General features: G+C 44.9%; 1 protein-coding gene across 1 annotated transcript in view; it reads right to left on the minus strand.

Annotated features, from left to right (window-relative positions):
- Positions 1 to 31: 31 nt before the first annotated feature.
- Positions 32 to 17,882, minus strand: part of LOC311144385 (G protein-coupled receptor kinase 5-like) — a gene marked incomplete at its 3' end in the record, with an annotated part of 54,598 nt that continues 36,747 nt past the window's right edge. Inside the window, 12 exon segments of the mRNA XM_084180401.1 lie at positions 32 to 168; positions 171 to 180; positions 601 to 738; positions 2,024 to 2,232; positions 2,448 to 2,537; positions 2,659 to 2,696; positions 2,934 to 3,124; positions 3,415 to 3,555; positions 3,649 to 3,712; positions 3,920 to 4,012; positions 12,677 to 12,774; positions 12,891 to 12,968. Coding sequence (XP_084036527.1) covers positions 32 to 168; positions 171 to 180; positions 601 to 738; positions 2,024 to 2,232; positions 2,448 to 2,537; positions 2,659 to 2,696; positions 2,934 to 3,124; positions 3,415 to 3,555; positions 3,649 to 3,712; positions 3,920 to 4,012; positions 12,677 to 12,774; positions 12,891 to 12,968 — 1,287 coding nt within the window.

The raw sequence follows: 17,882 nt of genomic DNA on the forward strand, positions 1-17,882 counted from the left end.
TAGGCCAGAGGAGAGGGGACGGATGTCCCAGTTAGCTCACCACCTCGTGCTGCCATGGGATGGACACGCAGCCTGTAGAGAATTTGAAGTAGAAGTCGTTGTCGGTTTGGTCCAGATTTACTCCCTTGACTGTAGAGAACTGCTCAATGTCCAACACATCCTTACAGACACCGCCCGGGGCTGAGAGAGAGAAGAAACAAACGGAGGAAGAGAGGGAATATGTATGGAGGGAGGGAGGGAGAAGGGAGGGAGGAGGAACGAAGTATGAAAGTCTTCATTTGAATAGAGGTAATCAACCCTGTTCCAACTCACATATTCAGCCAGTCATGAATGTAACTGATTGAAACAATTGGAACAGTTGGTTGGTTATATATTGAACACGTCCTGGTCTTGTGTTTCTACAGCTGAAGCAAGACATTTACATTTACATTTTAGTCATTTAGCAGACGCTCTTATCCAGAGCGACTTACAGTTAGTGAGTGCATACATTTTAATACTGGCCCCCCGTGGGAAACGAACCCACAACCCTGGCGTTGCAAGCGCCATGCTCTACCAACTGAGCTACAGGGGACAGAGATACCATCCTCCTCTTCTACTTACGTCAGGTACAAAGGAGGGCTCCTGGATGCCTGCCTCTAGCCTTTTAAAGTTGATGTTCCTGAAGAAACAGTGAGCCTTCACCCCCGCTGACCCCTCTGCTGTACAGCCCAGCCTCTGCTTAGGATCTTTGGTCAACAGCTAGAGCGGGAGAGGGAGAGAGAGAGAGAGAGAGAGAGAGAGAGAGAGAGAGAGACGATGATGCAATTCATGAGATCAGCTACTCAGGGCGATTACCCAATATAGTCTGAGGTTCCTGATGACAAACTAACTAGGCCTACGTCTGAGGTTCCTGATGACAAACTAACTAGGCCTACGTCTGAGGTTCCTGATGACAAACTAACTAGGCCTACGTCTGAGGTTCCTGATGACAAACTAACTAGGCCTACGTCTGAGGTTCCTGATGACAAACTAACTAGGCCTACGTCTGAGGTTCCTGATGACAAACTAACTAGGCCTACGGCTGAGGGTCCTGATGACAAACTAACTAGGCCTACGTCTGAGGGTCCTGATGACAAACTAACTAGGCCTACGTCTGAGGGTCCTGATGACAAACTAACTAGGCCTACGTCTGAGGGTCCTGATGACAAACTAACTAGGCCTACGTCTGAGGGTCCTGATGACAAACTAACTAGGCCTACGTCTGAGGGTCCTGATGACAAACTAACTAGGCCTACGTCTGAGGGTCCTGATGACAAACTAACTAGGCCTATGTCTGAGGTTCCTGATGACAAACTAACTAGGCCTACGTCTGAGGTTCCTGATGACAAACTAACTAGGCCTACGGCTGAGGGTCCTGATGACAAACTAACTAGGCCTACGTCTGAGGGTCCTGATGACAAACTAACTAGGCCTACGTCTGAGGTTCCTGATGACAAACTAACTAGGCCTACGTCTGAGGTTCCTGATGACAAACTAACTAGGCCTACGTCTGAGGGTCCTGATGACAAACTAACTAGGCCTACGTCTGAGGTTCCTGATGACAAACTAACTAGGCCTACGTCTGAGGGTCCTGATGACAAACTAACTAGGCCTACGTCTGAGGTTCCTGATGACAAACTAACTAGGCCTACGTCTGAGGGTCCTGATGACAAACTAACTAGGCCTACGTCTGAGGTTCCTGATGACAAACTAACTAGGCCTACATCTGAGGTTCCTGATGACAAACTAACTAGGCCTACGTCTGAGGGTCCTGATGACAAACTAACTAGGCCTACGTCTGAGGTTCCTGATGACAAACTAACTAGGCCTTCGTCTGAGGGTCCTGATGACAAACTAACTAGGCCTACGTCTGAGGTTCCTGATGACAAACTAACTAGGCCTACGTCTGAGGGTCCTGATGACAAACTAACTAGGCCTACGTCTGAGGGTCCTGATGACATACTAACTAGGCCTTAGTCTTATCAATCAATCAATGGACTCTCACCACCCTACAGATGGCCTTGGTGTCTTCTGTAAACTTGTCGCTGTACTCCTCCTCTTCCTCCTGCACCCTCTTCTCCACCTCCTCCCTCTTCACTCGTTCTTTGCGTGCGCGGAAGGGTGAGCGTCCCGCGGTCATCTCATAGATGAGACATCCCAGCCCCCACCAGTCTGGACTCATCCCATAGCGCTCGTTGTTGATCACCTCCGGAGCTACACACACAGCACAGTATGACACCAGATTGTCCCAATGCCACGTTCTCATCATGCAGGTTTGATGATATCTTATTTGTATGGTAAAACATTTAAATTGATAATGTATTACGATAATGTAAGGTTTTTGTCCAATGATTTTAGCCTATATGTATTTTATAGATGTATTATAAATGTATTATAATGTGTGGTAATACCATATGGAGGTGTCTTACCCATGTAGCCCACTGTTCCCACTCTGCCTCGTATGGGGTCCCCTTCAGGCACTTTGATGGCCAGGCCCAGATCTGAGATCCGGATGTGTCCTACAGCAGAGGGGAAGAGGTCAGGGTTCAAAGATCAGTCATATTTAGCAGAGAGTCTCTCTGTTAAAAGACATTATCCCAGTAGTTATGCTATTGTACAGTAGGAAGAAGGTCAACTCACCATTATCATCTAATAGAATATTCTCTGGTTTTAAATCCCTGAAAGAAATTTCCAAAACCACAGTTAGTTTGGTGCATTTGACATTGGGACTAAAACCAATACATCATGTGTTGATATCACGTGATCTCTGGAGACATTGGTATAGCGAATGACAATCAGACAAACAGACTGTTCATTAGGTTATAGGTGGAAGTAGGTTGCAATCTGAAACTAGATCTGTGTTTAAGGGCAACTTCTATCCTGTGAGTGTAGGTGCTATGATAAAAAGCTGTCACCTGTAGACGATGGATTCCTGGTGTAGGTGGTCCAGGCCGCAGCAGATCTGGGCAGCATAGAACTGGACCCTGTCCTTCTCAAAGCCTGGAGTTCCCATGCTATAGATGTGGAACTTCAGATCTCCTCCATTCATTAAGGTCAACACTAGACACAGAGCATCTTTGGTCTCATAGGCATACGCTAAACTCACCTAGAGAGGGGTCAAAGACACATAGGGGTAGCGATTAGAGATCAGACAGAGAGGGAGAGAGACAGAGAGAGAGAGAGACAGAGAGACAGAGACAGAGACAGACAGAGACAGAGACAGAGACAGAGACAGAGAGAGAGAGAGAGAGAGAGAGAGAGAGAGAGAGAGAGAGAGAGAGAGAGAGAGAGAGAGAGAGAGAGAGAGAGAGAGAGAGAGAGAGAGAGAAAATAAAGTGAAAGAAGTGTGTATTGTGTATGGTCATGTCTCCTAATAAATAACAGGAGGAGACTCACAACAAATCTGCTGTTGACCTTCTCTAGTATTTGTTTCTCATTGAGGGCCATGGACTCTCCTTTCCTCTTCTTAATCCTCTTCTTCTCTAACTTCTTACAGGCATACATCTTCCCTGTGGCTCGCACCTGGCACGCACACACCTGGTAGAACACACACAGTATTATACCATAGGCCAGTTTATCTCACAATCACAATTTTCAAATAATTCTCCTAAATGGACAAATTTGCCTCACCTCTCCGAATCCTCCCTTCCCCAGTACTCTGTACTGTCGAAACGTGTCCTTAGCTATTGGCTGCCTGAAAACACACATCAGCCATTAATGTACAGCTGAATAATAGTACACTGTACATCATGGAACATAGTAATACTAGCCTAGGTGCAAGGCTGCTCCTGCTTTAGCCAATTTGTAATGTTGTATGGAGAAAGTACCAGACTGATAGTTGATCATCACTAAAAACATCAGTTTCTATTAGATTTTGTAGGAGTTTTTAGGCAGCACTCACCTCTCCAGCATCTTCCACTGTAGGAAACGGTCAAAGTACATGCTGTTCTGGTAGTCCGAGAAGGGATCTCCTCTCAGGTAGTGATGGAGAGCCCTGAGAGCACAGACGACAAGAGGTTACTGGTTAAAGCCCTGAGACAACAGACAACAGCTGCAGTTACAGTTAACAAGGTGCTAAGGCAGCTGGTGGTCCCTCCAGGGTGTTAGTGCTTTAGCCAACCCCTCTCTGTGTTCCTTCATTGTCAAACAGAACCTTGTCCCCAGGCTCTTGCACAAGTGCATATACAGTGCTGTGAAAAGTATTTGCCCCTTTCTAATTTTCTCTACTTTTGCATATATTTGATACTGAATGTTATCAGATCTTCAACCAAAACCTATATTAGATCAAGGGAACCTGAGTGAACAAATAACACAAAAATGACATACTTATTTCATTTATTTCATAAACAAAGTTATTATTTTGACTCATCTGTCCATAGAACATTCTTCCAAGAGTCTTGATGATAATCCAGGTGCTTCCAGGTTCTTTTTGGCAAACTGAAGTCAACTTTTTGGACGAGATGGGTCCCATTATGTCTGGCGAAAACCAAACACAGCATTCCACAGTAAGAACCTCATACCAACGGTAAAGCATGGTGGTGGTAGTGTGATGGTTTGGGGATGCTTTGCTGCCTCAGGACCTGGACGACTTGCCTTAATAGAAGGAACCATGAATTCTGCTCTGTATCAGATAATTCTACAGGAGAATATCAGGCCATCCGTCTGTGAGCTGAAGCTGAAGTGCAGCTGGGTCATGCAGCAAGACAATGATCCAAAACACACAATCAAGTCTACATGAAAATGGTTAAAAAGCAACACATTTGAAGTTTTGGAATGGCCTAGTCAAAGTCCAGACCTAATGCCAATTGAGATGCTGTGGCAGGACTTGAAACGAGCAGTTGATGCTTGAAAATCCACAAACATCTCTGAGTTAAATCAGTTCTGCATGCAAGAGTGGGCCAAAATACCACCACAGTGATGAAAGAGACTGACCAAATCAAATCAGATTTTATTTGTCACATGCGCCGAATACAACAGGTGTAGACCTTACAGTGAAATGCTTACTTACAAGCCCTTAACCAACAATGCAGTTTTACGAAAGAATACCAACAAAAAATAGAATATAAAATAATACGAAATAAAAGTAACAAATAATTAAAGAGCAGCAAGAAAAATAACAATAGCGAGGCTATATACAGGGGGTACCAGTACCGAGTCAATGTGCGGGGGCACCGGTTAGTCGAGGTAATTGAGGTAATATGTACAGTGGGGAAAAAAAGTATTTAGTCAGCCACCAATTGTGCAAGTTCTCCCACTTAAAAAGATGAGAGAGGCCTGTAACTTTCATCATAGGTACACGTCAACTATGACAGACAAAATGAGAAAACAAAATCCAGAAAATCACATTGTAGGATTTTAATGAATTTTTTTGCAAATTATGGTGGAAAATAAGTATTTGGTCAATAACAAAAGTTTCTCAATACTTTGTTATATACCCTTTGTTGGCAATGACACAGGTCAAACGTTTTCTGTAAGTCTTCACAAGGTTTTCACACACTGTTGCTGGTATTTTGGCCCATTCCTCCATGCAGATCTCCTCTAGAGCAGTGATGTTTTGGGGCTGTCGCTGGGCAACACGGACTTTCAACTCCCTCCAAAGATTTTCTATGGGGTTGAGATCTGGAGACTGGCTAGGCCACTCCAGGACTTTGAAATGCTTCTTACGAAGCCACTCCTTCGTTGCCCGGGCGGTGTGTTTGGGATCATTGTCATGCTGAAAGACCCAGCCACTTTTCATCTTCAATGCCCTTGCTGATGGAAGGAGGTTTTCACTCAAAATCTCACGATACATGGCCCCATTCATTCTTTCCTTTACACGGATCAGTCGTCCTGGTCCCTTTGCAGAAAAACAGCCCGAAAGCATGATGTTTCCACCCCCATGCTTCACAGTAGGTATGGTGTTCTTTGGATGCAACTCAGCATTCTTTGTCCTCCAAACACGACGAGTTGAGTTTTTACCAAAAAGTTTTTTGGGTTTCATCTGACCATATGACATTCTCCCAATCCTCTTCTGGATCATCCAAATGCACTCTAGCAAACTTCAGACGGGCCTGGACATGTACTGGCTTAAGCAGAGGGACACGTCTGGCACTGCAGGATTTGAGTCCCTGGCGGCGTAGTGTGTTACTGATGGTAGGCTTTGTTACTTTGGTCCCAGCTCTCTGCAGGTCATTCACTAGGTCCCCCCGTGTGGTTCTGGGATTTTTGCTCACCGTTCTTGTGATCATTTTGACCCCACGGGGTGAGATCTTGCGTGGAGCCCCAGATCGAGGGAGATTATCAGTGGTCTTGTATGTCTTCCATTTCCTAATAATTGCTCCCACAGTTGATTTCTTCAAACCAAGCTGCTTACCTATTGCAGATTCAGTCTTCCCAGCCTGGTGCAGGTCTACAATTTTGTTTCTGGTGTCCTTTGACAGCTCTTTGGTCTTGGCCATAGTGGCGTTTGGAGTGTGACTGTTTGAGGTTGTGGACAGGTGTCTTTTATACTGATAACAAGTTCAAACAGGTGCCATTAATACAGGTAACGAGTGGAGGACAGAGGAGCCTCTTAAAGAAGAAGTTACAGGTCTGTGAGAGCCAGAAATCTTGCTTGTTTGTAGGTGACCAAATACTTATTTTCCACCATAATTTGCAAATAAATTCATTAAAAATCCTACAATGTGATTTTCTGGATTTTTTTTCTCTCAATTTGTCTGTCATAGTTGACGTGTACCTATGATGATCTCTCTCATCTTTTTAAGTGGGAGAACTTGCAGAATTGGTGGCTGACTATATACTTTTTTTCCCCACTGTACATACATTTTACATTTACATTTTAGTCATTTAGCAGACGCTCTTATCCAGAGCGACTTACAGGAGCAATTAGGGTTAAGTGCCTTGCTTAAGGGCACATCGACAGATTTTTCACCTAGTCAGCTCGGGGATTAGAACCAGCGACCTTTCGGTTACTGGCACAACGCTCTTACCCACTAAGCTACCTGCCGCCCATGTAGGTAGAGTTATTAAAGTGACTATGCATAGATAATAAACAGAGAGTAGCAGCAGCGTAAAAGAGGGGGGGGGGGGGGGGGGGTAGCCATTTGATTAGACCAGGGGTGTCAAACGTACGGCCCGCGGGCCGGATCAGGCCCGCAAACGGGTTTAATCCGGCCCGCGAGATGATTTAAAAAAAAAAAAAAAAAAAAAAAACATGTTGGAAAGTATAAAAATGCGCTGCAATTTTTCAATAAAATAAACTGCTGTTCCAATTGCGTCCACTGGATGGCGCAATAGCAATTGTGTTAAGCAAGCAAACTGTTTATACCGGGGCAGAGCAAGTAGGTCAAGCACGTGCAGCCAATGAGCTACTTTGTTTTGCCCGCGATATTTATTACGGCTTCTACTTTTAACATTATGTGCTTTGGCACCCTCATTGCCCCAATATGTCTCTGTCAAAAAAGAGAAAAGTGGACGCAGAGTGCAGAGTGTTCCAAGAAAAATGGTCATCCTATTTCATCGCGGAATTGAATGGGAAAGCTGTATGTTTGGTGTGTTCAGAGCATGTTGCAGTGCTGAAAGAATATAACCTTCGTCGCCACTATGTGAGTCTTCATGCCGACAAATATGACAACTTTCAAGGACAGCGGAGATGAGAGAAGGTGAATGAACTGTTGGCGGGTCTGAAGAAACAGCAGTCTGTGTTTACTCACAGCCGAGACATCAGTGACGCTGCAGTGAAAGCTAGCTACCTCATTGCTAATGAAATCGCAGTGGCTTCAAAACCATTTAGTGAGGGTGAATTTGTAAAAACATGCATGATGAAGGCAGCGGAGATTGTGTGCCCTGAAAAGCGGCAGGCTTTTGCAAATATCAGCCTGACAAGAAACACAGTTGCAGACAGGATTTCCGATCTTTCAGTGGATTTGGACAGCCAGTTGAAGCAAAAAGTAAAGTCATTTATTGCGTTTTCGGTTGCAATTGATGAAAGCACGGACATTACAAATGTTGCACAACTGGCCATTTTTTCATCCGCGGAGTTGATGACACATTGACCGTCACCGAGGAGTTCGTGGAGTTGGTGCCGATGACAGATACAACGACAGCAGCTGATATTTTTACCGCACTCGTCGGCGCGCTGGACAGGGTCGGAGTGGACTGGTCCCGCGCTGTCAGCCTGGCTACAGATGGTGCGCCCTCAATGATCGGGAAAAAAGCAGGCGTTGTGACAAAGTTCAGAGAGAAAGTGCAATCTGCAAATGGAGGACGTGATTTTTTGACTTTTCACTGTATTTTGCACCAGGAGGCTTTGTGTTGCAAGTCATTAAAGATGGATAACGTCATGAAGGTGGTCATCCAAACTGTTAATTTCATCCGATCCAGAAGCCTGAATCACCGTCAGTTTGACAGCCTTCTCAGAGAGAAAGACCACATCTATGGCCTGCCATACCACACTGAGGTAAGATGGTTAAGCCGAGGTGCTGTGCTGAGGCGTTTCTTTGATTTACGAGAAGAAATTGAACAGTTCATGGAAGAAAAGGGCAAACCAGTGTTAGAATTTCATTCCGCAGAATGGATGCCGGACCTTGCATTTATGGTGGATGTTACAGAGCACCTGAATAACTTGAACAAACAGCTGCAAGGGCGCAACAAAGTTGTCACGCAGTATTATGACAGCATACATTCTTTCAAGTTGAAGCTGTCATTGTGGGAGACGCAACTTGCCGGTGGTGATGCAGCTCACTTCCCCTGTCTGAAAAATGTGTGCGCGACCCAACATGTGGCAGACATGAAGCGGTTCAAAGATAAAATAACGGGACTGTTACGGGAGTTTGAGCAACGCTTTCAGATTTATGTTTATATGTTTTTATGTTGATGTGCTATTGTTTTTAATTGATTTTATTTTATTTGTATATTTAACCTATTCTTGACTCTGTGGTTCTTGCACTTGTTTGGGGAACAGGATTTCATTATTTTTATCTACATTTCTGCCTGAGAAATGACACCCTGATATAGTTCTGTGATCTGTGATATACTTCTGTGAATCACTGAGGCATTGTGTGTTTGTGTGTTCTTTGTCCTCAGAACTTTCAAATAACTTGAGGTGTTTTATGATTAATAGTGATGTTGTGCTTTTGGACACTGTCCTCAGGCTCCAGCTTTATGTTTATATGTTTTTATGTTGATGTGCTATTGTTTTTAATTGTTTTTATTTTATTTGTATATTTAACCTATTCTTGACTCTGTGGTTCTTGCACTTGTTTGGGGAACAGGATTTCATTATTTTTATCTACATTTCTGCCTGAGAAATGACACCCTGATATAGTTCTGTGATCTGTGATATACTTCTGTGAATCACTGAGGCATTGTGTGTTTGTGTGTTCTTTGTCCTCAGAACTTTCAAATAACTTGAGGTGTTTTATGATTAATAGTGATGTTGTGCTTTTGGACACTGTCCTCAGGCTCCAGCTTTATGTTTATATGTTTTTATGTTGATGTGCTATTGTTTTTAATTGATTTTATTTTATTTGTATATTTAACCTATTCTTGACTCTGTGGTTCTTGCACTTGTTTGCGGAACAGGATTTCATTATTTTTATCTACATTTCTGCCTGAGAAATGACACCCTGATATAGTTCTGTGATCTGTGAAACAGTATTGTTAATCACTGAGGCATTGTGAGTTTGTGTGTTCTTTTTCTTTAGAATTTTCAAATAAACTTGACGTGTTTTATGATTAATAGTGATGTTGTGCTTGTACTATTTTGGACACACTGTCCTCAGCCTCCAGCTTTATGTTGTATGTTGATCGTATTAAAACAAAGAAAACAATCTGAAGTTGTTGTTTTTAAGTTATATATACCATGATTTTTCCGGTCCGGCCCACTTGGGAATAGATTTTCCTCCATGTGGCCCCTGAGCTAAAATGAGTTTGACACCCCTGGATTAGATGTTCAGGAGTCTTATGGCTTGGGGGTAGAAGCTGTTTAGAAATCTCTTGGACCTATACTTGGCGCTCCGGTACCACTTGCCATGCGGTAGCAGAGAGAACAGTCTATGACTAGGGTGGCTGGAGTCTTTGACAATTTTTAGGGCCTTCCTCTGACACCGCCTGGTATAGAGGTCCTGGATGGCAGGAAACTTGGCCCCAGAGATGTACTGTGCCTTACGCACTACCCTCTGTAGTGCCTTGCGGTGGGAGACCGAGCAGTTGCCATACCAGGCAGTGATGCAACCAGTCAGAATGCTCTCGATGGTGCAGCTGTAGAACCTTTTGAGTATCTATAGACCCATGCCAAATCTTTTCAGTCTCCTTAGGGGGAATAGGTTTTGTCGTGCCCTCTTCACGACTGTCTTGGTGTGCTTGGACCATGTTAGTGTGTTGGTGATATGCACACCAAGGAACTTGAAGCTCTCAACCTGCTCCACTACAGCCCCGTCGATGAGAATGGGGGCGTGCTTGGTCCTCTTCTTTTTCCTGTAGTCCACAATCATCTCCTTTGTCTTGATCACGTTGAGGGAGAGGTTGCTGTCCTGGCACCACACGGCCAGGTCTCTGACCTCCTCCCTATAGGCTGTCTTGTCGTTGTCGGTGATCAGGCCTACCACTGTTGTGTCATCAACAAACTTAAATGATGGTGTTGGAGTCGTGCCTGGCCATGCAGTCATGAGTGAACAGGGAGTACAGGAGGGGACTGAGCACACACCCCTGAGGGGCCCCCGTGTTGAGGATCAGCGTGGCGGATGTGTTGTTACCTACCCTTACCACCTGGGGGCGGCCCGTCAGGAAGTCCAGGATCCAGTTGCAGAGGGAGGTGCTACAGGAAGCATTTGGTTGGAGTCATTGCAGCTAAAGGTGACACAACCAGTTATTGAGTGTAAGGGGGCAATTACTTTTTCACACAGGGGAATTGGGTGTTGCATAACTGTGTTAATTAAATAAATAAAATAAGTATTTTTTATCTAATATTAGGCTTTGGTTGAATATCTGATAACATTCAGTATCAAAAATAGAGAAAATCAGAAAGGGGGCAAATACTTTTTCACGGCACTGTACACCTGGTACTAGGCACGTGCACAGATAGAGCTCTAGGGGTGCATGAGAAAAGTGCCCTTTCAGATACATTTTTATTTTACTTTTAGTCTCTTCTGTTCTGTAAAATATTGCCCATCAAACGAGCGAATTTCATATTTTTGACTCTTAAAATCCCCCCTGCCCCGCTCCTCTGCCCACAGGCGAGTGCGCACTGCACTCACCCTCCTGCTGCTGCACAAGCAGAAGTTACCAGAGCCTAGCGGTATTATGAGTAGAGGCACACTGGCTACTTTTTGAGTTGTCAGGGACAGGGAAGGGTTCAATTCAAACTGATGATTTTTAAGTAGGCGTACAACGCAGATGTTTTTAAGTAGGCATACAACGCAGATGTTTTTAAGTAGGCGTACAACGCAGATGTTTTTAAGTAGGCGTACAACGCAGATGTTTTTAAGTAGGCGTACAACGCAGATGTTTTTATGTAGGCGTACAACGGAGATGTTTTTAAGTAGGCGCACAACGCAGATGTTTTTAAGTAGGCGTACAACGCAGATGTTTTTAAGTAGGCGTACAACGCAGATGTTAGCAGCAGAACAAACTTTAATCACAGGTAAAGAGTAGTTCAATTGTTACAACAGCACAGCTAACCGTTAGCTAGCTAAGTTAGCTGATTTACATGATCTACATTCGCTATGATCAGCTGATTGCTCTCCCCTATTTGCCCTCTCTGTGAGCAGTATGCTAGGTAGCTTGCTTAGAGTGGGGTGAGTGTTTTTACGGAAAACAAAGGCCTATGGCAGGGTTCCCCAACTGGCAGGCCGCAGGTGATTTTATTTGGCCCCCAAAGTTTTGTGAGCAAAATAAATAAATCCATTTATTTTTTATTGTTGGACATAAAAGACTAAAAACACCACCAAATCAGCTCCAAGTGATTATAATTTTGGAGATTTGTTCCAAAGTATTCCCACGCATAATAGAGAGATATACAGTGGGGAGAACAAGTATTTGATACACTGCCGATTTTGCAGGTTTTCCTACTTACAAAGCATGTAGAGGTCTGTAATTTTTATCATAGGCACACTTCAACTGTGAGAGACGGAATCTAAAACAAAAATCCAGAAAATCACATTGTATAATTTTTAAGTAATTAATTTTAAAAATTATACAATGTGATTTTCTGGATTTTTGTTTTAGATTCCGTCTAAAACATATAAGCAAGATTGTAAATAATTTTGTTTCAGTCAAGTATTATATCTGTTTGGTCTTCTTGCGGCCATTTTGCAGTCTGCAAATGATTTGTAATTATGTCCTGGCCCCCTGACCATCCACTCAAGAAAAAAATTGGCCAGTGGCTGAATCTAGTTGATGATCCCTGGTCTATCGGTTGGGGTGGGGGTTCACTTTGAGCACCTGGCCCTACCTGGTACACCAACCACTCAATTCTCCCACTGTTACCAAGTGGGTTAATCAAATCGTCTTTTGAAGCTGCGTTATGCCAGCAGCAACTTGTATGGCTTGAAAACAATAGAAGAGTTGGCTACAGCATATAGAGTATGGGACCAGGTTAGGGATAAGCTAGGAACAAGCTGTTTCTTAATAACATCACAGTTGAACGAAAAGTAATGCGACCAAAGGAAGATTCCCTTACTTGCGACAGTCACTGAAGATCTCCTTGCAGGGGTGGAGCTCCAGGTTCTCTCTACACTGCTCAGCAAGGCTCTCTGCTGCCTCCACACACTCTGACGACTACACACACACACACAAGAGCACACATAAGCACGCACACACACAAGTACACACAAACAAACAATCTAACAGATGTACATCTACATTCATCAATCCTCCTTTAAAGACTGACTCACCTGTTTAGACAGGAACTTCCCAATAATCTGATCTCCTCTGCTTTTCCGTTTCTCATCAGGCACCAGCTCATAGTCGTCCTAAAGAACACAACATCCCATCATTAAACGCTGACAGTACATATCAGACCTGGTTCAACACAACATCCCATCATTAAACACTGACAGTACATATCAGACCTGGTTCAACACAACATCCCATCATTAAACGCTGACAGTACATATCAGACCTGGTTCAACACAACATCCCATCATTAAACACTGACAGTACATATCAGACCTGGTTCAACACAACATCCCATCATTAAACACTGACAGTACATATCAGACCTGGTTCAACACAACATCCCATCATTAAACACTGACAGTACATATCAGACCTGGTTCAACACAACATCCCATCATTAAACACTGACAGTACATATCAGACCTGGTTCAACACAACATCCCATCATTAAACACTGACAGTACATTTCAGACCTGGTTCAACACAACATCCCATCATTAAACACTGACAGTACATATCAGACCTGGTTCAACACAACATCCCATTATTAAACACTGACAGTACATACAGTGCATTCGGAAAGTATTTAGACCCCTTAACTTTTTCTACATTGTTGTTACGTTACAGCCTTACTCTAAAATAAAAAAAAGAATCATAATAATCTCATCAATCTACACACAATACCCCATAATGACAAAGCGAAAACAGGTTTTTAGAAATGTGTGCAAATTTATACAAAATAAAAACAGAAATACCTTATTTACATAGGTATTCAGACCCTTTGCTATGAGACTCGAAATTGAGCTCAGTTGCATTCTGTTTCCATTGATCATCCTTGAGATTGTCACGCCCTGGCTCTAGGGACTCTTTTATGTTGAGCCAGGGTGTGTAGAGTCTATGTTTTGTGTTCATTGTTTCAGTTTCTAGTTCATGTGTTTCTATGTTGGCCGGGGTGGTTCTCAATCAGAGGCAACGTGAATCAGCTGTTGCTTGTTGTCTCTGATTGGGAACTATACTTAGGCAGCCGTTTGGCACTTGTGTTTTGTGGGATCTTGTTCCGTGTTGGTTTGTGTATTTGACCGTGGACTTCACGTATCGTTTTGTTGTTTTTGTTCGTGTGGTGAATATAAATAAAGTATGTTCGCATTCCACGCTGCGCCTTGGTCCGCTCCTTTTGACGAACGTGACAGAAGATCCCACCATAACAGGACCAAGCAGCGTGTCCAGGAGCAGACAGCCTGGACTTGGGAGGAGATATTGGACGGGAAAGGGTCCTGGACTTGGGAGGAGATCCAGGCCGGTATGGATCGCCGTCCGTGGGAGGAGACGGTGGAGGCGCGCCGTAGAGAGGAGCAGCGGCGCCAACCGGGCCGACGTCGGACACGCAAGAGGCAACCCCAAGACATTTTTAGGGGGGGGCACACGGCATGGACGACGGGGCTGCTGGAGGCAGCTACAGGGCGAGTTTGGGGATTAGGAGAGGAGGCCACCGGGTTTGGGGGGCCGGAAGGGAGGTTGGCGGAGCCTAGAGGTAGAGCAGAGCCAACTCCCCGTACTCAGGCTAGGCAGCGTGAGACTGGGCAGGTTCCGAGATATGCGGAGCTGCGTACTGTGCCGCGAGTGGTCCGGCACAGTCCGGTACGTCCTGTGCGAGCACCACGCACGTGTTGTGCTAAGGTGGGCAGGCAGCCAGGACGGAGTGTGCCGGCTCAACGCTCGTGGCCTCCAGTACCCCTCCTCGGTCCCGGATATCCTGCGCCAGTGTCACGTGCTGTTGTGCCAGTACGTGTACACAGCCCTGTACGTCCTGTGCTGATGCCTTACACAGAGTGTGTTAAGATAGGCATTCAGCCAGGACGGGTTGTGTCAGCTCTTCGCTCCAGACCTCCAGTCCGTCTCCACAGCCCGGTCCGGCCTGTTCCTGCCCCTCGCACCAAGCCAATGGTGCGCGTCGCCAGCCCGGTCCGGCCTGTTCCTGCCCCTCGCACCAAGCCAATGGTGCGCGTCGCCAGCCCGGTCCGGCCTGTTCCTGCCCCTCGCACCAAGCCAATGGTGCGCGTCGCCAGCCCGGCCCGGCCTGTTCCTGCTCCCCGCACCAAGCCAATGTTGCGCGTTGCCAGCCCGGCCCGGCCTGTTCCTGCCCCTCGCACCAAGCCAGTGGTGCGCTTCGTCAGCCCGGCCCAGCCCGTTCCTGCTCCCCGCACCAAGCCAGTGGTGCGCTTCGTCAGCCCGGCCCGGCCCGTTCCTGCTCCCCGCACCAAGCCTGTGGTGCGCATCGCCAGCCCGGTCCGGCCCGTTCCTGCTCCCCGCACCAAGCCAGGGGTGCGTGTCGTCAGCCCGGTCCGGCCCATTCCTGCTCCCCGCACCAAGCCTGTGGTGCGCGTCGTCAGTCCGGCACAGCCCGTGCCCGTTTCACCGGTGCCTGGTCAGGTACGAGGGAAAGATGAACGGAGCAAAGTACAGAGAGATCCTTGATGAAAGCCTGCTCTAGGACCTCAGACGGGCGAAGGTTCACCTTCCAACAGGACAACGTCCCTAAGCCCACAGCCAAGACAATGCTGGAGTGGCTTTGAGACAAATCTCTGAATGTCCTTGAGTGACCCAGTCAGAGCCCGGACTTGAACCTGATCGAACATCTCTGGAGAGACCTGAAAATAGCTGTGCAGCGACGCTCCCTATCGAACCTGACACGAGCTTGAGAGGATCTGCAGAGAAGAATGGGAGAAACTCGAGACTGTAATCGCTGCCAAAGGTGCTTCAACAAAGTACTGAGTAAAGGGTCTGAATACTTATGTAAATGTGATATTTCCATGGGTTATTTAAATATACATTTACAAAAAAATCTAAAAACCTGTTTTTGATTTGTCATTATGGGGTATTGTGTGTAGATTGATGATGGAAAAAAACAATTTTATCCATTTTAGAATTAGGCTGTAACGTAACAAAATGTGGAAAAAGTCAAGGGGTCTGAATATTTTCCGAATGCACTGTATCAGACCTGGTTCCAAATAATATAAATTTCCTTTGAAATACGTCATGCACTACCGATTTATCTTGGCCAGCATAATGCAACCAATGGAATAGTCCCAAAAGTGCAAACCAAATCCAACTGGCATGCTGGGTAAAGTAATCTAAGCAACTGTAGTATTTGAAAGAAAACAAAATACTATTTAGACCGAGGTCTGACTGGTACATTCAATAATATTCCATAATCAGGGGCAAAGTATGGACGAGACCATGTTTTGAATGATAGACATTATTGTGTTGCTATCAGTATTCTGCAAACATGCAACATGCGACTAGACCGTGTGGACTGCATTGACTTGAAATGATCAGTCATTATCTATACCTTTAGCAGCTCGGGTATAGGAGAGGGAGAAGTGTATTGTTTGTGTAGTGTGACAAGGTGAAAACTGTACTTTGTTGTGAGTACTAATTATGCATTTAATTGTTAAATGCATTTACTTTGTTTAATGTAAAGGGAAAGGAAAGGGGGATACCTAGTCAGTTGTACAACTGAATGCATTCAACTGAAATGTGTCTTCCACATTTAACCCAACCCCTCTGAATCAAACTTGTGCTTTGTGCACAGCACACATTCTTGATATTGTGTCTTCTAAGCCCATACGGCACCAAAGGTGTATACAGATGGAGAAATTCAGATATGATGTCATTGTTTTAACACTATAAAAATAAATGAAGAGAGTCGCACACTATATAAAAAAACTCCCAGTAATTTATTGGGTAAAACACCAATAAATAATTGTTTTAGTTTTAAACTATCGCAAGCAACATGGTTCAATGTGCAAGTAAATCAGCACAATCTACTTTTTTGTTTTTTTCGAATTGCCGCTGTCTTGGAGCTAGAATTGGAATCATGTATACTGCGCTAATGCCCATACAAAAAAAGAGTAACGGAGAGCAATGTACAATATGGAGAACTGAGCGAACGAGGCGCTTGTAGTAAGTACATGGGGACCGCCATCTTTATGCACCTTCGCCATTGGTGTACAACAATCAATCAATGATATATCAGCCATGAGTGTGAGAGCATCGAGTGTGGTTCAGCATTGCTAGGGCTGGGGGATAGTCTCGAGGTGAGTAGGTCTGCTGATCTGGGCATCTGTGATAATCCTTCACTGCCTGATCATTCTCTCCCCTCTCAATCCCCATTACGCAAGACTCTTCACTAACCCACCTGCCCTGAAACACACACACAAACACCTCTTTAACCCACAATCTGTTATTAACAGACACTCTCTATACTCCATATGTGACCCTGCGTTGCCTGGCAACCACATAGTCAACACGGCAGGATTCCGTGAGGTCCTGGAGTGTCACAGTGTGTCAGACCAGCATCACCAGCTTTCCAACACACACACACACACTTCTAGAGTTTCTCTCCTGACCCGGGCTGTGGCACACTCTAGAGTGATCTACTCTGCTCTGAGACACAGACAGAGAGAGAAACAGAGCTATGGAAAGAAACAGAGAGAGAGAAACAGAGCTATGGAAAGAAACACAGAGAGAGAAACAGAGCTATAGAAAGAAACAGAGAGAGAGAAACAGAGCTATAGAAAGAAACAGAGAGAGAGAAACAGAGCTATAGAAAGAAACACAGAGAGAGAAACAGAGCTATAGAAAGAAACAGAGAGAGAGAGAAACAGAGCTATAGAAAGAAACAGAGAGAGAAACAGAGCTATGGAAAGAAACACAGAGAGAGAAACAGAGCTATGGAAAGAAACACAGAGAGAGAAACAGAGTTATAGAAAGAAACAGAGAGAGAGAAACAGAGCTATAGAAAGAAACAGAGAGAGAGAAACAGAGCTATAGAAAGAAACAGAGAGAGAGAAACAGAGCTATGGAAAGAAAGGCATGGGGTGAAAAGGCCAGACTTCTGCGATTAGATCTGTTCCTCTGACCTTTGTGGTGTGTGTGTGTGTGTGTGTGTGTGTGTGTGTGTGTGTGTGTGTGTGTGTGTATACACA

The sequence above is a fragment of the Coregonus lavaretus genome (assembly GCF_964263955.1).
Source record: "Coregonus lavaretus genome assembly, chromosome: 17".
NCBI classification, from domain to species: domain Eukaryota; kingdom Metazoa; phylum Chordata; class Actinopteri; order Salmoniformes; family Salmonidae; genus Coregonus; species Coregonus lavaretus.